General features: G+C 41.4%; 2 protein-coding genes across 3 annotated transcripts in view; one reads left to right on the forward strand and one right to left on the reverse strand.

Annotated features, from left to right (window-relative positions):
• LOC133968024 (guanine nucleotide-binding protein G(olf) subunit alpha) overlaps positions 1-18,189 on the reverse strand; it is a 43,742-nt gene extending 25,553 nt beyond the window's left edge. Inside the window, exons 1-4 of one of the 2 annotated variants that reach the window (XM_062403822.1) lie at positions 17,096-18,189; positions 5,818-5,890; positions 4,897-4,951; positions 4,662-4,781 (exon numbers count right to left, since the gene is read on the reverse strand). In XM_062403822.1, coding sequence (XP_062259806.1) covers positions 4,662-4,781; positions 4,897-4,951; positions 5,818-5,890; positions 17,096-17,621 — 774 coding nt within the window. In that variant the 5' untranslated portion in view covers positions 17,622-18,189. Of the gene's footprint in view, positions 1-4,661; positions 4,782-4,896; positions 4,952-5,817; positions 5,891-6,226; positions 7,507-17,095 lie in introns of those variants that run through there. The other variant, XM_062403823.1, reaches the window with a different exon arrangement.
• A 2,939-nt stretch (positions 18,190-21,128) lies between these two features.
• On the forward strand, positions 21,129-27,812 carry LOC133968014 (serine/threonine-protein kinase MAK-like). Its single transcript, XM_062403809.1, has 15 exons — positions 21,129-21,719; positions 22,404-22,458; positions 22,576-22,697; positions 23,282-23,364; positions 23,582-23,714; positions 24,510-24,681; positions 24,767-24,934; positions 25,043-25,351; positions 25,543-25,736; positions 25,818-25,939; positions 26,107-26,199; positions 26,422-26,496; positions 26,905-26,970; positions 27,301-27,381; positions 27,451-27,812. Exons 1-15 carry the CDS (start codon positions 21,547-21,549, stop codon positions 27,609-27,611), a joined length of 2,007 nt encoding a protein of 668 aa, XP_062259793.1. The 5' UTR covers positions 21,129-21,546; the 3' UTR covers positions 27,612-27,812.
• Positions 27,813-27,919: the final 107 nt, after the last annotated feature.

Consider the following 27,919-nt stretch of genomic DNA (forward strand, 5'->3'; position numbering starts at 1 on the left):
CAGAAAGAGACCAGAAGGGAATTTGCTTTAACACAAGCTTTTTTAACTCTTTCCTCTGCTTCCCCCCCCCCCCCGCTCACCACTGCTTTAGTCTACGGCCATGAGCTGCCGATTCTCTGGTGGCTCTGCGATGACTGATTCTCAGTCCAGCCGTAGTCTCGATATCGAGTTGGGAGGGTTTCGCTTGAAATCATATAGGTCAGGCTTACACAGGGAACAAAATGGCCTGAATCTGATTTGACTTTGGAGGGTTTGGATCCTCAGTTGCGACGGGATGCTGAGGTTGTTTTGAAGGGACCTTTGGCCTTAGAGCAAACTCATGGTCATCCAGGAACAACCAAGAAGAGAACCAACTACCTCCCTTGTAACCCATCATCATCTCGTTTGAAAAGAATATCTGGTAGTTAGCAGTCAACCAGCACAGAAGCTTGAACTTCCATGGGATAGAGCACCATCTCATATCTGTGTTAGATAACAATCACCTGGCACAGTGACTATAATGGGCTCCCTCAGTTAAACAGTACAGACAAATTCAGCTGAAAAGGGGAGAGAGGGGGCAACTGCAAAAAAGCAGAACAACCCTCCATGCCACCAATCACATATCCTCAACTAATCAAAAGCAAGCTTCTAGGACACAACCTTTTCATGAAGAAGAATTCAGTTAGAGGGAGTGCTATAGACAAGTTAGCCTTCCCCGGCTGTGGTGGAGAAAAGAAGAAGCACAAATCAGGTCAAGTTCTCTAACAGAAAGTCACTATCCCAGGTTGGCCCGTAAACTCACATCAGACAACATTAAATGAAGTTACACACTCTCTGTCGCTGGTGCACACAACTTTAGCTTCTGTTTAGAGATTAAACAGTACATCAGTACAGTATCTCCGCACCTCACCACAAAGTAGATCAGTTCCACAAAGGGTGGGGCCGGACAAAGTATGAAGCTCCTCGCCAGCAGCCGTGTAACAACAGATTGTAACTCATATCTGCGAGCAAGGAATAAACGTTTGTGGACCTACTCTTTGTGTTTTTGTTGGGATTGAATATGAAGAACATCAACACGTCTCAAATGCTGTTCAGCATTTATTACGGTGACCAGCTTGTTTTAGCACCGAACGGAGAAGGTTTTCACATTTCTGATACAGGGAAAGCTAACGTGGTGCAAAACTGGGGCTGGGGCTTATTTGAATTTGCTCCACTTCAGCTGACACACACCGTCGGGTGGCTAGCGTAGCGACTGCAGTGGCATTTGTTTCCATTTGCATAGACTACAGTTTGTTATACGTGCCTTTTTTCCATGGAACCTCTGTTATTCCAAGCTGCTGTAGGAAAAAAGTTTTTAAAAATGGATGCTGTGGTGATAGAGACTTAAAGCCAGCAAAGCTACACATGGGATGTTGTTTATTTTCAGAGGTTTACTCATGAAAATGCAAGTAAATCATATTGTTAAGAATTAAATGAGAACTCTGTAAAAAAAACTACAACTGCAGTGAAGCTCACAAGCCGTTTATGATGTTTCTGACTTGCTTCAATAAAAGCTGAGTAACTTCCCAAAAAGATACTTAATTTAGACAGCAGCATCAACTGTACATTTCCTGGCTTTAAATCGGCATACTACTAACTAACAGGAAGCCATCTATCGTTTACGAGAAGCCTAATCCACTTCTCCATCAACAACATCTCTCAAAGATAACGACACCTTTTTCTGAAATATCGCACACATCACAACCCAACGCTGTTCTGTCTAAGACACACAAACTTTACAGCACTGCCAAGTTCAATTTCCATGCTTAATTCCCAATAACTCATACTCATATATACATTATACAGTACTCGAGTATCAATATAAAATTAGTTCGAAGCAGGCAGAAAACACAATGATTAGTCAGCCAAGAACGAAAGAGAATGGCATGGGTCAGGGTTTTTAACTACTAATATGTCAATGTATTATATACATGTTTATATATATACACACACACACACACACATACCTTTACTCCAGTCTCCAACAGAGAGTAAAGGACTATTCTTTGGAACACAGTTCTGACACTGGTTTCAAAACATGTGCGGACCAGAAAGTCTGAATCTGTTGTTGGTGTTTTTTAAAGAGCAGCAGCCAAAATTAAAAAATAGCTTAACGGCTGAAACGATTAGCTGTTTTATGAATCAGACGATCAACAGAATGTGCCTTCCAAAAGTTTTGATAATCAATAAAACATTTCGGTCTCTTCTTGTTCAAGCCTTTGAAATGTGAAGATTAGCTGATTATATGTTTAATGTCATTATAAATTTAATTATATTTGATATTTGGACTGTTGGCTGACCAAAGCAAGACATTTTGAAGATATCATCTTTCACTATGGGAACCTTTCATGGAAACTTTCCGGTATTATCTCACAAATTGATCAACAGTTGCATTCCAAGTAAAATGTTCATAATATCACATGCTGATCTATTACCAACCCTCTCTTCACCTACACATACAACAAGTAACTCAGGTAAAAGTAGCAATTCAAAAGTTACTGCTACTACTTCTTTTCGCCCGTCGCCAATATCTAAGCAGTTTTCACTTATGACGTTGAGCCAATGTCCAGGGTTTCCCTTTCATGAGTTCTGTACACAAATGGAGATGTGCTTTTACCAACTGGAAATACACAGTTTGGTCTAGGTGACGGGTGGTAACTGGGTTGTGCAGAAGAAACAATAGATACGTCACTAAGACGCCTATTGTGAATTCTCCAGACAATGCTCTATTCACACATGGGCTCAATTGGACATTAGCCAGACTTTATAACATGACGCTAGCAGGGTAAAGTCCGTTTTACGTCTGGTTCGACTGATCAGACATCTGCGTTCACACATTACTCCTGCGGGTGATGTCTAGAAAAGTCCAGGTTTGCGATGCAGGTGCGCGAAAGCAGCTCTTATCGCTTAAGAGCTACTATAACTAATTTCACTGCAACAGCATATTTCTCAAGACTTAAATCATGGTTCTCCATGACATCATCGGTTCCAGGGTTTCCAGGTAAGATGTGCTGCCACTTTTCAAACCGGCGCCAACAGGTGAAAGCCACAGGTTCCTGATTGGCTGCTTCCTGCAGGGCTGTATTGGGTGTCATGCCTGGTAGCACTAAGTGACAATGTAGTGGTGACACTGACGGCACAAGCGAAGCCCGAGACTGATGACAAGCACAGACACTCCACACAGAGCCATGTTGTTCCCGATGGCCTGACCGGGCCTGGGAACTCGACGCCGGCTCTCCCCACGGCCCCGGCCCTCACACAACACAACAACATCGCAGGAGCACAGACGGCTGCCGCCCTGTTAACACTCTCAGTGTGGACCCGCTCAGGAAATTAACACCAAAACCCTTCTCATGGATATTCCCGAAGAGAAGCAGGAACTTGAGAAAGATCATGCAAAGATTTAAAGTTGCAATGAAAAGACAATACAACTCTAAGTATAAAGCACATTTTGATGGCTTGGATTAGACCTGAGGCCCGGTTAATGAGGACCCAGCGTTAGCCCAACTTTGAGGCCTTGTTGGAAAAGTCCTAGCCCATATGAATGCAAAATCTCAAGACCACACATAAACTTCTGCTTATTTTAAATGTTGAAGAACTGAAAACATTATAAAATATTTGCCTGAAGAGAAAACAAGACTAAATGAATCATTAATCTACAAAATACCACAAGTACAGTATAAAATGGCCATCACTGAAACGCCCCTGTCCAACCAACAGTCCAAAACAAGAAGGGATTCAGTTTATAATGATGTTAAACCAAGTAAAGTAGTGAAATGTTCCCACTGGAGAAGCTAATACTAGAGAGTCTGTCTTTTTTACTAGTAAAATACTTGATGCTTAAAATTTATAAAATTATCAATTCTGTTGCTCAATCAACTTATAGTTTCAGCTCTAAAAACAATGTGTCAGTGTACAGGGAAGCAGCAGCTGAAACATTGAAATGACTCGGTACCTCAGTGGAAACATGATGCAACAACAGCTAAAGTTATGATCACTACAAGTCTGGCCTAACGTTAAAACATGTTAGAACATCCGTTTGATGTCCATAAAAGTGCACTAGTGGAAAAGAACATCCAAACCTGGAAGTTCATCTATAGATGTGTTTAAACTTGTCATTCCTGTTTGGCGATGCTGCACAAACCAGTGTCAAAACAAGGAGCACTTTCAAAATTATGTATAACATAATTTACATTTCCAACACATGACCTAACGCTATTCAACGGCTGATCACACACAGAGAAGAATCCCATGTGCTCCAGTCTGCATTCAAATCCACATACAGTGCATCTGCTTGGGCTCTGATGGGGAACTAAATTAAGGAATATTCGTATTTTTCATTCTTATCTTACAGACTAAGAGGACAACACCTTAAGCTTTTGTTATAAATAAAGTTAGATGGAAAAAAGGCAACATTAGGCGGATTAGAGCTAAATTTGATCTGACACCCGCTGAGCTGTATCGCTAAGATCAACACTGTTGGCCATAAAAAAAGCAAACGTTCTCATCACATACCATCCAACACCCACACTAACACGAACACACATAAAATAAAGCTCATATGCAGCATTGTAGGACATCTTTCCTTGTCTCAAATTCACATCTGCAAACACACACACACAAAAACTTAATGAACATCTTACCTGTGAATAGTCAAAGTCAGAGAGAGGTGCTATGCTTTTGATGTATTCGATTCTGAATTGGTCCTCTGGGTTGGCTAGCGGGACAGGGGGTATTAAAGTGCTCATCGCAGACACTATAGTCTACAAAGCAGAAGTTGTGAGAGAAAAAGAGACAAACATTAAGCAGGATGAAACAAGATCTGATCGTAAGCCTGTGTTATAATCAGTGAAATGGGATTGCACTGGGATCACTCACCACTATGGCATCCTTCACGTTTTTCCGAATATCTTGGATTTTCTGTTTCTTTTCTCTGTTTTTTTTGGAGGAGGGGGTGGGGGGGGGGGGGGGTTGACAAAGCAGACATGTGAGGCAGGGGTCAACAAAAACAGAAAACCACATCAGACAGAAACAACACATCTTCAATTAGGACGGTTATGAGTAAGACGGGGCTGACTGCCGGGTAACACAGAATTTGACAACATGTACGTACACAGTGAGGTTGAGGCGGAGAATACGTGACAATAGGAGACGGGGTAACCTCAAAATGTAAGATGGGGTTGACTCAAACCAACGTTAAAGGGAAATGATGATGTAGTGGAGATGTTTCTTCTGTTTTTTTTTTCTTAAACCTGCAGGATCGTTTCTCCTAACATCCGGCCTCTCGTTCACAAACACTTCACGACTGAGGATTTTCATGCAAAGTTACCGGACTCCGACATGTACTGGGCCTGTTTAAAATAGACCACTGGTAAGATCAATGCCATGCAAGGCCTTGCAGCAAAACAAATCATCAATAGGCCTGTGTCGATCACAACCTTTCACCCCCTCACATGAAACAGGAAACAGTGAATGAATTGGCATCAGAGATCCTCGCATATGTATGATAAAGTGTACATGTGCATGGAAAGGAAGAGGAGGAGGAGGAGGAGGAGGAGGAGGTGGAGGAAGAGGAGAAAAGAGAGGGAGAAAGCAGATATTAGCTGCTTTGCATTGGGATACTGGGCCCAACAGGCGCTGCAGTGCCTGGGGAAAATCCAATTCAGGGGAGGGAGGGTAGGGGGGGGGGGGCTGAGCTCCGGCCCCGGCAGTGTTGTGCATTAGCAAAGGGGGGGTACATGGACGAGAACAAGCGGCCGGTGTCACATGCGGCGGCGGCGGGGCTGATGTTGCACTCACTCCGCGTTGAAGCCGTTGACGTGTAGGATCCTCATCTGCTTCACAATGGTGCTTTTTCCGGACTCTCCCGCACCTTCACACACACACAGGGAGAGAGAGAGAGAGAAAAAAACATGAAATATCACGTAGACACGCTGGTAAATACAAACAGCCTCTCCGTTACCATGTTGGCTTTGCTTCTTTTTTTTTTTTTTTGGAGACTGGGGAGGGAGGAGGGTGTGTGGTGGTCGGGGTGTTGGGGGGGTACTGGGGGAGATGAAGCCAGTTAATTGCAGGCTCCGGTGGAGCCTCGCTTCCATCAATATCCACCCCCATGACATATTATTGCGAGCGCTGTCAAACGGGGCTACGTGTTCGGTAAACGACGGGGATTAGCTAACACTTCCCCGGCGCTAGCCAGCAGCCTTACCCAGCAGCAGCAGCCTGTGTGTGGCTTTGTACGCTTGTCTCTCCTTCTGCAGCTGCTTCTCGATCTTCTTATTCGCCTCTCGTTGAGCCTTTTCGTCGATGCGTTGATCTTCAGTCTTGCTGTTGCCCAAACAACCCATCTTCCGTCGCCCTAGCCCCCCTTTTCCTTGTGGAATCGTAAAAAATAAAAAATAACAACAAAAAACAACAAAAAAAAAAACACACACGCGCACACACACGCCAAAAAAATAAAATAACAACGTATGTACGTAGAAAAAAATAACACCAGGGCTGATGTCGGGAGAAGGGGGGGGTGAGGGGGGAGGCTCGGCGGCGACACGGGAGGGAGACTATGGTTAAAAAAATAAAATAAAATATATATATAAAAAAAAGGGAGGGGGGTGGGGAGGGGGGGGAGAGAGAGAGGAAGGAAAATCTCTGCGAGGCTTCTCCTCCGTCGGAGGGAGGAAGACGTTCCCCCCGCTACAAGTCCGCTTCAGCCGCAGCCAACCGTCATCCACACCGCCCGCTAGCCTGCTCACCGCCGGGGACAGGACGCCTCGGTTCCGCGGAGAGAAACGGCCCCCCGGAGGGTGAAGCACACGCGGACACACGACGAGGGGACGAGCGAGAGAGGGCGGGAGGGGGGGGGTTCTTCGGGTTCTGCGGGAATCCGGTCAACTGCTCCCGTCGCGTCTCCGGCCCCTCGCTTCTCTTCGGCAGCTCCGTATTTTTTTTTTGTTCTATCGGTGTTTCTGTCGCTTTAACTCAGCACTGCCTCTCGCTGTGGCACCAGGAAGTAGCCGCGCACCGTGGAGGAGGAGGAGGAAGAGGAGGAAGAGGAGGAGGAACACACACCTCCGTTCCGTTCTGACACTAACCGCCAGCATCGGGTGTTTTTACATGGAGGAAGAGGACTCATCAGACTGATTAGCGAAGAGCAGTAATGGTGGAAGTCTTCTTCTTCTTCTTCTTCCTCTTCCTCCAGTCAGAGAGGAGGCCCTGACCCAAACTGGCAACCCATTTACTGTGTGTGTGTGTGTGTGTGTGTGTGTGTGTGTGTGTGTGTGTGTGTGTGTGTGTGTGTGTGTGTGTGTGTGTGTGTGTGTGTGTGTGTGTGTGTGTGTGTGTGTGTGTGCGTGCGTGTGCCTGTGTGTGCGTGTGTCTATGCGTGTACTGTTTTGTCTTTATGGTGGTTTTCCTCAGACACAAAAAGTATACAAGAAGTATAAATATGAGTATAAACACGAGTATATGTATAAGTATAAACATGCTAAACTTATATTTATACTGTATACAACTACTAGGCCCTGGCCCAAACTGGCAACCCATTACAGTGTGTGTGTACTGTTTTGTCTTTAGTGTGGTTTTCTTCAGATACAAAAAGTATATAAGAAGTATAAATATGAGTATAAACATGAGTATATGTATAAGTATAAACATGATATACTTATATTTATACTGTATAAAACTACTAGGCCCTGACCCAAACTGGCAACCCATTTACAGTGTGTTTAGTGCAGGGGTGTGTGTGCGTGTCAATAAATCTGGCAACCATCATTTTAATCAATAAACAGTAGAACAATATTCAAAATGTTGGTCTTTCCGACGTTCTTACTCAGATCCTAGAAGTATATAAATAAATAAGAAGTATAAAAATGAATATAAACACGACTGTATGTATACGTATAAACAGTGTATACTTAAAATTATACTTCATACAACTACTAGGCCTCTGACCCAAACTGGCAATCCATTTAAAGTGTTGAGAGTGGATGGATGTGTGTGCACTAGCTGCTACCCAGCTCTGTGTTCTTACAGTAAAATAAGTGATATAGTAGTAAATGTACTACTAGTTACTGCATATCTCTGTGTGTTATTATACATATTATATTTTGTGATCGTTACTGATGAAGAACTCAAAGGTAAACAAAACAAGTCCACACTGGATATATAATTTGTTACAAGTTAAAGTCCTGCATTAAAAAAATAATTATATATATATAAATTCACATCAAAATATACTTGACTATCAAAAGTATAAGTAACCTTTAAGCAAAACGATACCCTGCAGAATGATGTATATTTTCTCATGGATAGATGTTATAAAAAATGGTGGAAAGTAACTAGGTACATTTACTCATGTACTTCTCTTCTCTGTTGCAGAATGTACTTAATTACCAGAGTGGTGGTGGGGGTCAGATGCCAAGAGCTTCAGCCATCATTGCATTGCAAAAACAAGCGGTCATAATATGCAGTGCTACCTCTGGATGCTACAGTGATGCTAACTTAACTAGAACCCTTAAACTGACATAGCCCAGCCAGGCCGGTGCTAGCTGGTTAGCATGCTAACCCTGTTGGAATCAATGTGAGTGAAACATTACATGTCATTTTGGCTGACGCTTTTGTCTAAAGCAACTTACAATTAGTACACTCAACATTTATGAGGGGCCATTTAGGGGTTCAGTATCTTGCCAAGGACACTTCGCCATGCAGATGGGTGAGAGTGGGGTTTGAACTGGCAACCTTCTTGTTGTACCACTCTAACCACTAGGCCACACCACAGAAGAAAACTAGATTTAATATTGGTGTTTCCACCCCTTGAGACAAGCTCTTGGCAAGTCCTCAAAGTTTTATGCGAATTAGCTTCAAATTAACATTTCAGTAGCTAAAGCAAAAAACGTACACATAGGCCTACAACCTTTAACCCTGATAGTCATATGAGTGAACTGCTGTGAGCATCCACGCCTGTCGCCTGGGGCATGAGTAACATAAATGTAACATGCCTTATATGCAATAAGTAGGGACAGCAAGTTCATAGAGGAAAGGCCATATCCTGTTTTGCAGAAATTCAGCATCTCTTGCAAGGGATCAGCTGACCTTCAATAATTTGTTAAACTGTTATCTGTTCACCCAAGGACGGAGCTAGGTGGATAGCTTAGGCGTGACCGTAAGGATAAATACTGTGTGCTTTCTTTGTTTCTCATCTCAGTCTATTAGTCTGCACTGAGATCCATGTGTCACTTGTACAATAAACTTCCTGATAGTGAAGCTTCTCGCCGTCTGGGCCTTGTTTACACTCGACCCCAGAGCCCATTAGATCTAAACAGGAAAATCACATATTGGACATATTGAAACGTAGCATTGTTGATCGGTTGTATCTGTACGTTTCCTCTGCTGCTTTATGTTTTTTTTTAATCAATCTTGTGATCTGGATGGTTTCGCTTACAAGACATGTCATTATAATACAGCCTCTGAGCAGCACTACGTTTACAGGGCACACGAGATGCTTCTGTGATGAGACGTGATGGCCGGGATCTGGTTAGCGTGCTGACCTCAGTAGAACAAGAGTTAACTCAGGAGTTGTTTTCCACTGCTGAGGACAGCTATTGGGGAGTAAACGGAAGTTTGAGGCTGAAGTCGGAACGTTTGATCTAGTTTGGTGAGTAAACACCTGTTAATGGTAACATTGGCTGTGTAGCAATATGTACATATAGTCTCTTTAAAGAGGAGGGGGGGGGGGGTTATAGACCAAAAGGGTAGGAAGCTACTACTTATATAAATCAACAATTAAAGTAGCTTGGATTCAATTCATTATCAGCTAAATGAACCCAGAGCCGCAAACATCGGATATATAACTGCGAGCCTGTCTTTTTATATTGCATTATGAATTCAACTGTACTTTGTGCCCTCCGCACGATATGAGCTTTTGTCTTTGCCATTTATGTGTGCTTATGGTCTGTCTATGTTACGTCTGTGTGTTTTTAGACATGTGTATATATGTTATTGTATGCTTTTTTTAAATCTAACTGCCAGGGACTGTAAAACTAGCCTGCATGGCTTAATCTGGCACATCTACATGTTGATTAATGTTCAGTGATTAATTTGAATAAACAAACATAGATATAACAACTGGCCCAGAGCCTCAAAACATGATGTCCTTTTCTAGAATAACAGAACATATCATACGAACGACAATATCATGGTCATAATGTACATAATAACAATGGTAAGACAAATGAGCATAAGCTTCATACAGTATGTCATCTTACTTAAAAAAATTCTAGTGGTGTCATAGGAAAGTTTGATAACATTAAGTTTGATAAAGTCGTCACTACACCAATACAATATTATATTAATAACTTTGGATCAAATATAAATAATGTTTGGCATCATAAGGTTTAAACCTGCCTCGTATACGTAGTTCACTTCTGCAAATTATAAATCATGTTGAACAACTCTTGTGTGAACATGATGCAGGCCCACTAAGTTGACTATACAAGAATTTCACCAGCCCAAACAAGTAAGTTCTGTAAATTCACCTCATTAAAACTGCGTATCAGTTAGAAACCTTACATGACACCCTCTTTATTATCAAGTTCATCCTCTCTGTCTGTTTGTGGAACACTCTGAGGTAGAAGTTTGTCAAAAACAGACCAGGTACCTGTCCTTTACAGTCACCATAGTCTGGCAGTGAGAGGTATGTTTATGGCACTTGGGCGGAAACAGAACAACTGTCACTGTTGTGAGGGTTGTCTGACATTTATGTTTAGCTTGCTGTGGTTTCCTCTCAACCAGACCAGAGTGGGGTATGTATCTTTTCTCAAGGGTTTGACTTGAACACAGCACTTTACATTTACACTAACAATGTGTTCTTGAGGTGAAACATTGCTTCGAACTTGCGATACTACCCTGTTGCAATCAGGAAAGTCTGAAACAATGTTCACAGACATATACTTGTGTTGCAAGCACTCATAGATAACTCAGTAGCATTAGATAACCATGCATGAGTATTCATGTAACGTACAACAAGGAGCGTTATTGTGTCCTTTATGCAAACAAAATGCAAATAACAGTTTTCGTGAGTGTGACGAAGTTGTGCAGCATGCAAATCCAAACAGAAACCCTCACCTCACCTGTGGCAGTGTGAAAACAGCGGCGCCACCACAACCCCACCCTAACAGACACAGATCCTTTCTCACCACTTCACACAGCAAGGTCACAAATAGAGAGACTGGCCCACACCATCCTCTAGTGGTCAGACGAAGCACTGGACAAAAAGCTGACAGTTCCCCATGAATGTCACAGAACCAGGTTTAGTACCACAAACGATCACCCTTTAATCTGAGAAGTATATTTAGCTGCGGCTTCCTCTTAACTAGACTTGAAGGGTGTGAGTGTGCTTATTATATCTCTCAACAGCCAAATTTCATCAACATCCTCCCTGCAGGCGAAATACATTCCGATTATTATTACTTCACCTGGATGTCTGGTTTCTCTGAGCAGAATAAAAAAAAAACTGAAAAAACTGTTTTAATCTTCATGTTAAATTTTCTCTTTGTGCTCATCTTAAATCAGAGTTCAGAGCGTGCACATACAAGCCGCATTTTATTACATAAACAATGACTTTGCGTATGAATTACCCTCCAATATTTTGCAACACACAATTCTGAAGTGGGACAGTTTGTATACACTGAAAGTTAAACTATTAAAACAACATGTTTGGCAACAAGCTTTAAAGAATCACTACAATATTTCTGTGTAATAATAGCAATAGAAATATTAAATAATTAACTCCTCAGTATGTGTGCTGGGTCTTAAGACATTTTCAGATCCTTTTCTTAAGCAAATACAGCAATGAAACCATCTAAAAATACTTTCCTCTACAGGTTAATTCTGGTTTCAAAGTCTGACGAAGATATATTTAGTATTTTCAGACTTGTACTGCAAAACGACAACTGCACAGCCAGAGTCTGAGATTTGGTTTCCTCACTCAGTTTATTCATAAGGAAATTAGCATTTTGAAAATAAAAAAGAGGTTCTGCATTGTCATTCACATTAAATAAATTCATAAAATATATCTAAATACCTAGTCATTCTGGCATCGAAAAGAGTATGACTTCCAGTGAACTGTCACAGTGAATCTAATAATATCTGACACTTAAAAGAGTAACTCTAACATGTAACTCTCCCACACGTATTTACTGGCCCTGACTGTAATTTAAGCATCTACCGTAAAAACATGGCACACGTCCAAGTGATATCCAGATAAAATTAGCCTCCTTGAAATTTCTTCTGAGGCCGGAAAGAATTTTACAGCAGTCTCTTTAGGGACACAGGCTCTTGATAAAGCAGAATAATAAAGTAAAGAAGAAAAAACAAAAAGGAGGCAGAGCGTAGTCCAACGTCCTTTTCATGCGGTGTGTTTGACTCTGATTTAACTGATTGAAGTACAGAGACCATTCACACACCGCCATTCTGCTATCAGGATCATAAATCGGACAATAACTCATGGTCCTGCACCATTGGTTGGTTATTACACTGACTGGGAACTCTGGTGCAGTTTGTGGCAAAGTTCAGTGAAGTCGAGTCAATGATAAAACCCATTCAGACGGATGCAAAGTTCACCTGACTCCTCTTGTATTTAAGGGAGGAGGAGGCAGTGGTGGGGGAGTGTGTGTGTGTGTGGGGGGGGGGGGGGGTCGTTCTTCCACACTTCTTGAGTGGATGGGTAAGCTTTTCCAAAATATGTTTTCCCATGCAGGCGAGCGGCTCAACACACAAAAGAAAGACAAGAAACGACAATCGGCGACTTCCAACAGGCAAATTCTTGGCCTACCTAAAATTCCACTGCTCATTTCTATGCAATGCACTCGCAGCCTGTTGTTCGGGCTCATGACGGGTGATATGGCTGCGAAACAGCCAGTTAAGGACATCTAGGACAGCAGTAACAGATATTATCATCGCGCTGCACAGAATCAGATCCAAGAGACCTAACAATAAAGTGACTTCCTTTCCAAGAAATAGTAGGAACTCGTCTTGCAGTTCCCATCCCTGCGTTCATGCGCTAAAATATAAAGTCTATGGACACTCTATTAAAAGATTCTGACGATTTTCTGAATTGTCCTCTGGTCAGAGATGTGTTGTTTTTTTTTACAGTTACTGCACCTTGAAAATATTAGAGTGCTCACTACAGGAATTGTATAATATCCAACTGTTCCAGTGACTCAGTGATTCATGACTAGATTAGTGGAAACTTTCTGATATCTTGCATTACTTATAAACTATATCACGTACTTGTCTTCCGAAGTTAAAACACAGGCTTTATTGGAAGGAGGCTAATTTCCAGTCACATCACAATCAGGGCTTATCTACAAGAACATGAGTTTGCTGGCTTTGCAATAAAAGTTGTTTTGAATAAATTGCTAATTTTGTATGACTAATAGTAAGAAAAACAAATATTAAGAAATCTACATTTGAAAAGCAGGAAATATTTAAGGTAATAGAAGCTCTTGCTCACCAGAAAACAAAGATCATTAACTCTGACTTAGAAAGAAACGAGTTGAAACAACTGAAACATTATCAAAATAGTTTCTGCAGTAGATCTGATGGATTACTTGTCTAATTGTTTCAGCTCTGACATATAGTAGATGTTGTTGTGTAATGTGTGAATGCACTGAATCCATGTAATATTTGTATTATTAGTTTTAAATGATTAAGAAAAAAATCTAAGAAAAATTGAATGAAATCAAGAAATCCTTTGATTGTCATTTCTGCAACTGACCAAAGATTTTTTAAACCATACCTTCAAACTGAACAGCAAGAAAACTTTAAAGAGAATAACTTTTTAATTCTTCAGAACCTTTCCACAAAGCTGTAACTATGTCTGAAATGATCAATTGTCAGCATGTGTCACACGACAAATACAAATGGCTATAACTATGACCAAAGGTGTACGGCTCCAGCTCTAAAACGAACGTGGCAGCTCGTTCAGGATGAAGGTTCAAATGAAAAGTTCCTCGTGGCTATCATTATTCAACTAAATACCCGCCGCAAATACAAACAGATAAAGTAACCCAGATTAGCGAGCATACGTTGCCTTGAAATGTAACACTATTTGAAAGGTGTCCACTTTCAGAGGAACACAAACCACCTCAGTCCTCTGGCATGCAACAGGAGGCCGAGTGGAGACCTGGAGAGTATAAAGTCCCGAAGGCCTCTTAAGAGAAACCAAAAGTGGCCTGTGGCTCGTGCCGAGGCTCCTGGGTGGCAACAGTGACAGATGCCGTGGCTCCCAAAAATAATTGTGACTCTGTAGCGGTGGAGAAAGTGGCCCAAACCCTATAATAACACGCTGAACTCACTGTGACACAGGTCACACATGCTGTATAGTTTTCAGCAGTGGCTCAGGGAAGAATGTATGACACTTCCCCGTGTGACTTCATTAGGATGAGCCATTTCTTCCTGTGTGTAATTATTGAGGGCTGTTTACTCAGGAAATTAAACTGCTGGCCATTTATTATATAGAGTAGCAAGGAACTGTATTGTTTACGGTAAGGCAGAAACACGCTGAAGTGGTTTTACGAGCGACTGAGCTGAGAGTGGCTGTTTTTGTTGTAAATGTACAGACATTTAAATATTGTTTTTCCTCATCAGCGTTTCTGATCAGGACTCTTCAGGAAACGTAACCATAATAGCAGCTAAAAATAACTGCTTGTCCTTGGAGGGTCACAGGGACAGGGGACAGGTCACCAGTCTTTCAAACGCCTGAAACTCAGAGATTTAAATCTACTAAGCTCACATCTATAATTGTGCCGCCCACTTCATCATAATAATCAAAATGAAATTGAAACGGAACAAGTGCAATCGAAACCTCAACATTATATATGCGTAGTATTCTATTCCATGAATCTTCCTACAAAACTCTCTTATATAAACATATGATTTAATATAATATTTGTTTAATTAAGGCTTTGATCTTAATGTACAAGATTCACTGTAATCAATCAGTAATTTTTCCTTTGTTTGTCCCTGGTTTTACGATACTTTTCAACATATACTTATTCATAGCAAAAACTGTAAAATTGCTACAATTATCAAAAGGCTATTTTTCATCTGTTGTCCAACAGATCACTCACGTCCTAGCAGGATACAATAAAATAAGATAACATAAAACTTTATTGATCCACAGGTGTAACATTTTTTATATACTATCCTAAAAATTAACCTGTCTGTATGCAGAGCAAACATGGGCCAACACCTAGAAGCTAAGTTGCTTTAATACATTTTTGTAAACTAAATCCTGTTGCACTACTGTATACTCCATATTGCACTTTAAAACCCTACTACTATTCAGTGGGTTGTGTTAGATTATTCTACACTGTATATACTGGTCTCTTTATAGTACATTACAGACTAACAAACTCCTTTATACCCTATATGTTACTGAAGAATACTACTGTGCTATACTAAACTACAGTATGAGCCACTATACTCTATCATTTTTACCAAGTCTAATATAAAGGATGTTCTTCATTTGTTGTCTCTAACCGTACACTATACTATACTATAAGTTTGCTGAGTAAACATGTCTCTACATATTTCTCTATACTAAAGCCTACTAAACCTTACTCTTCATTGCACTATACACGCTTTACTATACTAGACTACAGGTCACATTACTACACTACATTCTACTCAACTATGTTTTTTAACTTATTAAATAACTTACTTTAAATGTGCCACATTTAGTCAAAATGCTATTCTTCCTGTTGTCAGTGGACTACACTATACTAAACTATACTACACTACACTGAACAACTAAGGATGTTTTTCATTTATTGACTCGAATCAGACATTACTGACAACAGAAAACTATAATATACTATAGCACAATGATTTCCCAGCACCTCTGAAGACTATAAACACTAAATTAGAGTGTACTATACTATAGGCCACTTCACAACTCTCTAGTTAACATCCTTTATTATGAATTCAAACAAATGCTTCTTTAAATGGCACTGACAGGTCTTACTCTTAACATCTGGACATATGACCAACAGGTCAGATCAATAAGAGGACTATGACTATTCAGAGTAAATAAAAGATAAGTGGTCTCTGTCTCTCTACATAGACACTAAATACTACTAAACTCCACTTTACAGTACACACACATCCCTCTACTATACTTATATTTTACTACTAGACAGTTCTCTACTACACAAATATAGATGGATTTACTTCATGTAGATGTGTCACAGTTAGTTCAAACAAGAGACACACTCTTACACTCGACTTTAGTAAACTATGTTATTAAGTTGTCTCTCTACAAGTTGTATTTGTAAACTAAAGCCAAATAAAGAACACTATATATAACAATATACAGTATTCTTATATCCTAAATGCTCCTATACTACAATATAGCTCTACTATACTACAAAAACAACTGTATTGGAGCACAGTTGGGCTGTTTCTTATTTACTACACCATGCTGTTCTACAGGACTACTTCACTAGACTACTTTATAGATGGATGTATTTGAAATGACTTCATGTAGACGTGTCACAGTTCAAACAAGAGACACACTCTTACATTACACTATATTATACTACTTCATACTGTATTTGTAAACTAAAGCCAAATAAAGGACACTATAACTAGCAATACACAGCTAAATGGTCCTATACTACATTGCAGCTCTACTATACTACAAAAATGACAGAGTGGGGGTATTTTCTATTTACTTCACCATGTTGTACCACAGGAGTACTTCACTGGACTAGTATTTATGGCAGTGGTAAACATGGCCCTGTGGCCTGGAGCTAACCGGCCTCAGTAAACCAGTGGAACCTGGAGCTCAGTGACAGCCTGGCAGACTCCACGTTAAAGCCGAGAACACGAGGAGGCTGCCGGGAAACCAGGCCACGGTCTGGACGTCCATCTTCAGCGTTGGTCACCGGCAGCCGCGGGGGGTGAGTCTCCACTGCTCAGCCGCCAGATGTGGCACCGGGCCTCGGCACAGCGTGTGGAGGAGGCCGGTGCGTCCAGGTTTCTACCCACAACACCACAACAACAACAGACAGGCACCTACCGAGCAGCAGCAGCCGATGGGTCTGCTTGTACTCCCGCTTCAGCTCCTTCAGCGCCCGGTCAATGCTCTTACTGACTTTCTTCGCCTCCTTCTCGGCCTCCTTCTCCTCCACCAGAAATTTGTCCCAGTTTTTCTGCTTTTGGACGCTTGTCTTTGGCAGCAGCTGCAAGCGGCGGCCGCGGTCCTTCCCTGTCCCCTTACCGCCGCCTCCTCCACCGCTATTACCGCCGCCTCCTCCACCTCCACCACCGCCACCTCCGTTCTGTATGAGCACGCCGTCGGTAACGGTGTCTCCGCGTCGGTGCTCCCCGGCCGAGAGCCTGGCAGGGTCCCCGGGGCGCACCGGGCCGCCGCCGGCACGCAGCGACGAAGTCTCCCCGCATCCCCCGGTGTCCTCTGGGCGAGCTCCCCCGGCTCGGGTCGGCACGGTGGCGTCCGGAGGCTGGTCCGAGTCCGAGGTGGCGTTGGAGATAGAGCCGCTCAGGTCTCCGAAGAGCCGGGGACGCAAACTGTAGCACAGCCCCATGTTGAAACCAATATGTGTCTGTGAATGTGATTTCTCATAAATTAAAATATCCACAAAAATCGCAGTGGCGCCGCCAGCCCTAACGAGCCATCGTCACATTGGAGCTCCAGCGGTGCGAGTCAAGTCCGGATCCGAGGCGAACGCGTGAATGAATTATGCTCCGACATTTGCTATATGTCATCTTGCATTTCCCCCCGTCAGCCTCCGCTCCGTGGCTAGTGGATCACCTGATCCTTTAGTGGACACTGCGGGTCCACCTTACCGTAAGTAACCAAAAGCACAACCTTGGAGGAGAAACGCGTCGATCCGCTGCGCAGACAGTCAACAATCCTCCTGCACAGCTGTTAGGTGCAATGCACGCCTCGTCATCTCACTACACTTGGGCCGTTTCGAGAAGGCGGCTCGAGGTTTTCACTGCTGCGCGTCTAAAGACTCCTCCTGCTCCGAAGTGAGTCTCCATCTGCAGCTGGACACTGATGCTGCTGAGAGAGACACAGTGGAAATATAAGAATATATCAGATTTATGATCAGAACACGTGTGTTTTGTTAATTCACACAGAGATTAATGAAATAATATTGGCATTATTTCATGTACTCATCCTTAATCCTTATGTAATGTCTCGTTTATACACAGGACTGCTACTAATCAGTGTGTTTATTATTTATATTATTATTAATACATTTTCTAAATTCCTTCTCTCCATTGGCCATTTATTACAGATTTATTGTATAAGATTTAGATGAAAGAATTATTGAATATAAAATAAACTGAGTGATGTTTTCAGTAGTGTGTTTCATCTAAATTGTACAAATTGTTGTTTTCCCCACGCTAAAATGGACCTTTATATTTTAATACTTTATATTTACACCAGTAGTGGGTCCTCTCTACGGAGGCCGCCATGTTTTTTGTACAGTAGCCCAGACTGGACAAACTAAACCTTTAGAGTTTTTATGACAACTAAAGGCTACAGGTTCTCCTTCATGTTAGGAATTGGGGGTGAGGTGAGGGGTATTCAGCTGCAACTTCACCACTAGATGTCACTAAAGTCTACACCCTAAACCTTTAATTGATTTTATAGCATAATGGATCACTTTTTAGAATCCAATAGTCCCCGACATGTGGATTGAATATCTTGTCATATAGATATGGGTTCTGGGACCTTTATGGATCCTTGAGGTGCTCTCAGGTTCTTTAAATCAGATCTCAATCAAACATTCCATCACCCAGTCTGATATATAAAACATTTAGACCTTGCTCTAACTTTCCCATCATCAGTCTTCTAATCTGGGCGTCACCAGTGATTCATCACCATTATGTTATTGTCCAACTGGGGCTCATCTTGATTAAATTGTTGTATAACCAGGCTCCTGGGAGATATGTGTAGTTAGTCAAAGGTCAGAAAAGAGTTGGGATTATAAATTTCATAGGGGCTGAAGACACGGTCAGATGTAGAGATGGAACTAAACCACTAGATGGTGCAGTTATAAAACACATTCGTGGCCTTCCCAGGACAGTAGCTCAGCTTATGTAACAACAGTCACCGCTTAGAAACATGGGTATCCAGTAGTTTTGATTCCCTTTACTATTTGTATGAAAATAATAGAAGTGATATTTGTTTTTGAATGAATTATTGCTGTTTTATTACAGTACTCACATGGTAGTAACCTAGATAACTGTACATTCGAGCTCCTGGGGTGAAATATGAATAATGATAAACATTATTTAATCCCAGAGTACTGTGTTGTAGATTGGCAATATGTCAAAGTTCAATTTAAAAACTTTATAATAGTTTGTTTTAAGTTAAGTTAAGTTGAGCACACTTAACAAAACAATCCCGTCACAAGACTCCAATATTGACTTTTCTGGGACTTTTATTGTTTTACCACTGAGCTGATGTAGTTTGCTTATTAACGCCTTGATAAACTTTCCTCTTTGTCTCTGAACACTTCAGGAACTTCTCTAAAAGTTCCTTCACTCTCAAAGTTCTTTCTCAACCTTGGATACAGTTGTTTTTTTCTCATCACAAAACAAAAAGATATGACAAATTCTGATATCATTATCTTGTAATGTCTCACATTAACTATTTATATCATTACATCATTTATTTAATTACTATTTTAAAACATAACTAACACAACTTTATTGTGAATAGTTTTACTTGTATAATAGTAAAGTGTATAGAACACCGTTTACATTACACATAATTCAGTAGTACGTAGATTATGATTTGTTTTATTTTGGAAACTAACTCTTACTTATATTATATGTTAGACTCTCATAATTTAGTAGACATGTCTGTTCAATGTCTGAACAGTCTTCTGTCGTAAACATTGGTCAACATTATTATCATTATTGAAAGGACAGTGAAACACATTTAATGTCACTTTATGTGCTCAGGTCCTCACTGTCTCAGATTGAAGCAGCAGGGCTGTAAAGTCCAAATACAACTATTAATCGTTTTTATATCATCAAATGGGCTACTGAGGTCATTGCAGCGGAGATAACATGAATACGACAGTGACAACATCCAAATAATTCTGAAAAATAACTAATAATAACAACGAACTATAGATAATTATAGGTATGCATACGGGAATAAACACATTTTATAAAGGGCACAAGGAGCGAGAGGGGAATTCAGAATACTTGGCTCATTTAATATACCTGACCCTTACCCTTTTTTATTCAGTGTCTGACTGTGTGACCTCTGACCTTTGCAAAAGAGCTACCAAGCATCTGCACTTCAACTTCTAATGTCTGTATTTACTGGTTTCCTTTAATTTCCATGATAATATGTTGAATATGTCTACAACTGCTTTGACAAAACAATCTGCTTGATGGTGACATTTTGGAGTCTCAGAACCTGCCTTGGATATTTTTCAGTATTTTCCACATTGATTGATAGTAGTTTCATTTATAGTTTGTTAAAGCCCAAGATTTCTTACAACCTCAAGCTGTTCCCTTTAATGAAATATGAAACCACCGGTCTGGTCCCCCGCTTTTGAAAAAGCAATGTCATTCCTACTAAGTGTCTACACTTGTGATAGTTTGCCTCATCTGACCCGAAGTCTTACGTCAGTTCTAAGTACACTGGCCCTAATTACTTCAAGTCTAGCCAAGGTGTACTTTCCTCTCCTGTCCGTTGCAAAATGTGGGTTAAAGGAAAAGGAGTTGATAACTTGGATAGAAGAATATGTTGGTCAAGAGAACCTGGTTCTGTGTTTTAAAGTGCAAAAAGAGTACAGAAACAAAAGAAAGAAGATATCATGGGATGTCTTTCAATATTGTATTTTCTAAATAATTGTATAGTTCTAAACTGGAAGCTTTAACACTATAAAACAATCGGGCTTAGATTAAGAAAGAGTTTAGTGTATTAATTGATAGTGTAGCTCAAAGACACTTGAGTAAAGATAAGTTTAAATAGTTCTAACACCTTTTAGCATCACTGTCTCACTTTTATGTGACCGGTGTTGGAACAAACCAGGTAAACCCTCTGTTCCTGAATCAAATTCATGAAAAGTCTCGGTTTCAAAACCCAGAAGCTGCTGCACGCTCCGGTTCTCTCACTCACCCTGCAGCTTCTCCTCTGCTTCCTGGCACACATTCTTCAGCTCATGTCAACTTTAATCCACTTCCCCTTCGACAGAACAGCGCCCTTCCTCTGTCCATGAGGGCTTAGCTTACAGCTCAGGGCGGGTGGGACACCGTGCAACAGGCAGGATTGTCTCAGCTTCACCTTTCCACTCTCTCCCTCGCCAGGTAGACATCAGCATCTTCTGCAGAGGGAAGGCCGGAGGAGGAAGGCCGGGGGATGCATGCTCGTGTTCTTCAAGGCCTTTGAGTGAGTTTGCAGTGGCAGGAGGAGACAGCACAGCAGAGGGCAGATAAGTGGTTCATCTGTGGCGGGATGCTGCCGGGCTCACAATGACCGACTGTTGGCCGGTGTGGGACGGTCAAGGCTCCTCGGTGCAGGAGAGGCAGGGCTCCTTGTGGACCATGAACCGCTACACCACTCTGAAGCAGCTGGGGGACGGCACGTACGGCAGCGTGCTCCTGGGAAGGAACAACGACACCGGGGAGCTGGTGGCAATTAAGAGGCAAGTCTGGCCCCCGACGGATATGGCAGAGACACACTGGGATGTTTTGTGTCCCAGTGGTGAGCTGATCAAAACCCTGAGCGGCTGCTGCAAGGTGCTCAGAGGCGGAGACATGTTGCAATCCTCACATGTAGAAAAGAGAAGATCATCAAGGCTTTGTCTTTGTTTGCATCTCGTTAACAGGGAACAAACTATTTATATTATTTTGAAAATCAACTCATGCAGGTTCTTGTAGTTCTGTTTCTATCTTGTCCATAAGAAGTATTTGCAACGTTGAGCTGTTCACGAATCTGTCTTCGACGAGAAATTAATAATGAATGTTTTACGAGGCTCCACCAGGCACTGTTTGTAAATGTAAGGTTATAGTGTAAACTGATACCGGCGGTGACAGTGAGTTGAGTGAAAGTGCTCTGTGTTGCTTTTAGAGTGTCGGGAAGGTTTGGTGAAAACAAGGCTGCAAAGTTAGTTTATTTAGGATGATACTTTGTATTTATATTCACTGTATTGTGATGGATTGTATATTTTAATTAATATGAGCATAAACACACAAACACTTTTCAAATACTGACAACTGAAGAAACTAGTCTCTAAACCAGGACAAGTTACCACTAGAGTTTAGATCATATAGTGAAGACCCAAAGTATTAGAAATAGCATGATGAGGATATTTTCTTTTTCTCAACAGGATGAAGAGGAAGTTTTATTCCTGGGACGAGTGTTTGAATCTGAGAGAAGTGAAGGTAAGATTCATTGTTATCATAGACATGATACATTTTATTTTTGGAATTATCCCTTGTAATTCTTTTTTAATGTCTCTATGAAATTTAACGTGTTTCATAAATACTTTGTGTTTTGAGTCTCTGAAGAAGCTGAACCACGCCAACGTGGTGAAACTGAAGGAAGTCATCAGAGAGAATGACCACCTCTTCTTTGTCTTCGAGTACATGAAAGAAAACCTCTATCAGCTCATGAAAGAACGGTGAGAGCATGTCGGAGATGTTAAATGTGCATTTACGCATTAATTGAGTCATGTGAGTTATTTTGGTGATATAATCCTGCCGTGTGGGTTTCATTAGCATCGGCAATGTGAGAATTATTTGGGTCGGCTTGAGTCATAATGTGTCAGTCGTTGTTTTTGCAGAAACAAGTTGTTCCCTGAGTCAGTCGTCAGAAACATGACATTTCAGATATTACAGGGACTGTCCATTATTCACAAACATGGTAGGTGACTTGAGCGAGGACTCTCAGTCCAGACGTGTGAAAACATCTCTTCTTTAAGGTGTTGTGTTATAAAGCTGTCAGCTGCATGCACAGAGGTAATGGACTAAAGCTAAACAACATGTCTAAACCTAAAACATGTATAAATGCTGGACAGCTGATAAGACATCAGGCGTCACTTCTCCTGTGAGAAGAGGAATGTTTGAATAAACAGTGTTTTTAGTGCATGTGAGTGTTGATGATATTCTCTTTTCAATAAGGCATGAAGTTTGCACAGTGTATATTTTCTTTATCCTCTCTTTCCTTCTTTCCGTCTCTTCTCATTTCCCTCTTTGCTGCTGCCAGACAAGATACGATGTTTTCAGAAAATGAGATAAGGAACATTCTGTTCCAAGTGTTGTCTGGTTTAGCGTTTGTGCATAAACACGGTAAGAGACTCCCCCCCCCCCCCCCCTATCTTCCTCTTTTCTTTTCCTTAAACCCTTGACTTTTCTGTGTTTGGTTAAATCATCAGATATGGTCCGAGATGTTTTAACTTGAGTTGTGTTTCAGAAAACTCTGATACACATCTATAGCTGTTGAAGTATAAATCGTAGTGGTTGCATTAGTCATAGAAGTTTTGTTGGACTAACTTGGGTTTTTCAGGATATTTCCATCGTGATATGAAGCCGGAGAATTTGCTCTGCATGGGCCAACAGCTGGTCAAGATTGCAGACTTTGGCCTGGCGAGGGAAATCCGCTCCCAGCCGCCTTACACTGATTACGTGTCCACGAGATGGTGAGAAGGATTTTTAAATTGTGTTTGTATCCATATTATGTTTATACAATATAATTTAAAATATAAATCCTATGAAATCTGAGCTGATGAGGACGTCTGACCTGATTCAAACTTCTGACTCACAGTGACTCCTGCAGTAGAATCACTTAGACTAGAAGATTAAAGATTTAAACAACCGGGAGACGTAATTGATACTGACAAGGGAGAAGTACAGTAAATCCACTCAGGGGACAGAGAGGAACACAGACAGACAGTAGATAATCAATGTTGTCATTACTTTGGCTCATTAAGCTGATTTCCTCTATTTATCCCACATAATAGCATTAATCTGCTACCTCCAATACTCACAATGTCAATGTTGATCTTCCTGACGACAACACAGTTTAATATCTGGTTTAGGATTGTTCACCCTCATATGACAGGAATAACAAAATATTTCATGCATTCACTTAGTGAGTAAAATTGTTTTTATATATTTGTGTTTTAGTTTTTTAATAGTTGGTTCAACCAAATTACAAATAAAAACAAATCTATGTTGTTCTTTAGTTCTACATAGTAGAACAGCTAGAATAGCTCTATATAAAACATCTGGATTATCCAAAGTATCCAAAGTGCTGTTATATATGTAGTAAATGTAGTTAATGATCCTTGTCTTGAAATGCAGTTAACCAAGCGATACAAAGTTATGAAATGTATGAAATGAGAAATAAAACATCTGCATTTAAACTTAGACAAAGAACTAGAGTTAAATGTCTGCAGATGCTCCATAAACCTCCCTCCATGTGGTTCTTCCAGGTATCGAGCCCCAGAGGTTCTGCTCAAGTCCAGCTCCTACAGCTCCCCCATCGACATCTGGGCGGTGGGCTGCATCATGGCGGAGCTGTACACCCTCAGGCCTCTGTTCCCCGGCAACAGCGAGGTGGACGAGGTCTTCAAGATCTGTCAGGTGCTGGGAACGCTGAGGAAGGTGAGCCCCCGCAGCCTCAGTCATATGTGAGGCGTGAACGCAGCCTCACTGACCATGTCCTCCTCATTGTCTCTCCTCTCCACAGGCGGACTGGCCTGAGGGCTACAACCTAGCCTCCTCCATGAACTTCCGCTTCCCTAAGTGTATCCCCACCAGCCTCAGATCCCTGGTCCCCAACGCCAGCGCCGAGGCCATCACGCTGATGAAAGACATGTTGCGGTGGGATCCAGAGAAAAGACCAAGTGCTGCTCAGGTACATGTCAAACTTGTTTGAAAATCTCCATCTTGAACTTGAACATTAACCAAATAGATGTAAGAGGAGATATAACTTTTCCTTGGGTTTGTGTTATTTGTGCACCAGGCTCTGAGGTACCCGTACTTCCATGTCGGCCAGGCACTTGGGGCTCCTTTAAAGTTCTCAGAGCAGCACAAGGCTCGGACGAATATTTCCCAGACGGCTACAGAACCAAAGCCTCTGTCCCTCTGTAAGACGAACCTGGAGCCCAGCGAGCAGAGGAAGACCCGGGTGGAGCTACAGACCTCAAGACTACCTCTACACCGGCCTCTACAGGAGATCCCTCTTCCTCAGGACAACACCGATCCTACAGCGGGGCCGCAGCAGCCGCTCAGCCTGGTGAAGAACAAGCAACCAGGAAGCTGGCACACTCAGGTACTGTCTCTGAATGTCAAAATGAATTTCTCGAGCCTTTTAGAATTGTTTTCCCACCGGATATGTTTATATCGAAGCTCGACTTGAAAACACATCTTGAGAGAGGGAAACTACTTTTAGAGTTTATTTTCTCAGCAGAATAGTCACAGATTTTGACTTTATAACTTTGGTTACACACAAATCCTCTACAGCATCGAGGGCCGGCTGCTGGAGCTGAGAACAGTGAGTCTGGAGTCAGGACCGGACGCAGACGCTGGGGTCAAACATCGTTCAAGTCAGTCGACAGCTGGGATGACGGTGACGACACAGACGCTGGAGTTTCCATCTCCAAAAAAACCTCCATAAGCTCCCTGAAGGACAGGACCCTCAATGGACACGGCTTTCTGTGAGAGATCTTTTTATTGAGAGGTTGTCGTCATCATTACTTTTGGCAAAATACATATATAATACCTTTTTTCTTTTCTAGATTTCCAGAGTCAAAGACCAACACGGAAGTAAAGTTACCGAGCGGCATCGGGCTAAAGAGAACGGACTCCACCGCCTCGTCTGCCAAGCAGCACTACCTCCATCAGTCCAGGTACTTGCCAGGTGAGAACTCAAAGATTCCTCTGCACCAACATGTTTCAAAATGCAAACAATTCACAAACAGCTTTATAACTTCATACTTTTCACATCAGAGCTGAATCTAAATATGATACGGGGTGTTTAAGTGTGGGATCAGGCACAGAGAGTTTATTCTGACTTGTCTTTTTCAGGCATCAATCCAAAATGCAATTCCTCAGGTAGAAACCTGTGGGACAACTCGTGTTTAACCAGAGGACCGGGCCTGGAACTCCCTCTTAATAAAGGTTTTAAAAACTTCTAACCTATGAAGTGCATTTATAATTTTTGTTGGTAGTTTGTTTAGGAGGTTTTTGACTCACCTGGTAAAGGTTCAAACGAAATGCTTCACAATGTTTTTTATTAATTTGCGACATTAAAAGCTTTAGAGGGAAATTTCTCTTCTGCTCAGTGGAGGTCGGAGTTCATCTCTTCTCCTCTTCTCTCTCTCTGCTGTGATGTGATTTTAGACGCTGCTTTTCCTAAACTCTCAGCTAAGCAGTGTCTGATGGAAAAGAACCTGGAGGAAGTGGATCTTTGGAAAGGTATAACTCAAATTCACCTGCTAATGCAAGAGGAAGTGGTAGACAACAACTGAGATACTTTAGGAGAACTTGAAATTCACTTTTGGATATTTATATCTGTCTTACTTTAACCACTTTACTGTTTTAATATGGTACAATTAGTCGGACTGCTTTAGTCAGCAGTTACTTTGCAAATTAAGATTTGACACACAGAATAGCTAAATCAGCTTGTTGAATGTGATGCATCGCTATTGATTGAACAATATTTATTTTTTAAAGAAGTTATTAATATTAGTCTGTTTGTGTTTTAATGGGTTTTATAAGTGTTTTTGTCCTTCAAGTGTGACAAATGTCTCTACGTTGTATTTTGAAAACTACCAGGCAGAAGTTGAGGACTCTATCAGTGAAGGATTTGATTGTATTTTCCAGACTCGTTCACGAGCAACACCAACACCCGAACCAACACGCTGGGGCCCATCGAAGGCGCCTCTGCAAGTGAGTCACAACAGAGACTTCAAGTCAGGGTCAGACAGAGCTGGTCTAGTTTGGTATCAATCAGACCACTCCACCACGTAACCATAACGTTCCAGGTTCATTTCTGGTCTGGAATCATTGTCATATGTTAATTTTCTCTTATTCTATTTTTCATGTCACTTTTTAAAAAACCTTTTAGCTTTCTCTTCCTACATACTATGTAAAGAGCGCCCCCTGGAGGTGGAAAGGAACCAGTGTCCGCTTTCAATCAACCTGGTCTGATGCCTTTTGGAAACCTGAAGGGATTTTTGTTGAATTCACCTTTTCTATATTTTTTCCTTGTGAATTTAGTCGATGTCTCCTCAACTGATTACAAAACCAAAACGTGTAAGAACAAGATCTCTTCAAATAAACTGGCTCTGTCAAATGAAGGTAAAGAAAAATCTGCATTATGATCATAAGAGAAGCAGCTTCACGTCTAAACATCACTTTTCATTTCAGAGAATGAACGGTGGAGGAGCAGATCTGTGAATCCTCAGATCTCCGGATCCAGCAGCGGCTCAACATTGAAGACAAACTTCTCACGGGGCCCGAACATCCAGCCGGTGCACGGACGAGTCGACTGGGCCACCAAGTATGGAGGCCACCGGTGGCACCAGTGAATCCCACTGCACTTTAACCATACAGCCATTTTGGCATTTTATTCAATATCATTCAGTATTGTACAAGTGAATGAATGTTAGAATATCTGTATTTCTTTAAATAATAGACAAAGAAATTATTTTTGTAGTGAGAGAATGTGTTTTATATCAATGCAAAAGTGCAGATATACAGTATATTTTCTTTTTAAAGTACACAACAGGTTTAAACACAATTAGCTGTGATGGTTTGTGTACAAGGGAGCAAAGATAATCTTGATAAAGTGAATTTTTACAAGAAAGACTTGGACTACAACAATTGCTGTGTATTT

This window comes from Platichthys flesus, chromosome 14 (genome assembly GCF_949316205.1).
Source record: "Platichthys flesus chromosome 14, fPlaFle2.1, whole genome shotgun sequence".
Classification (NCBI taxonomy): Eukaryota; Metazoa; Chordata; class Actinopteri; order Pleuronectiformes; family Pleuronectidae; genus Platichthys; species Platichthys flesus.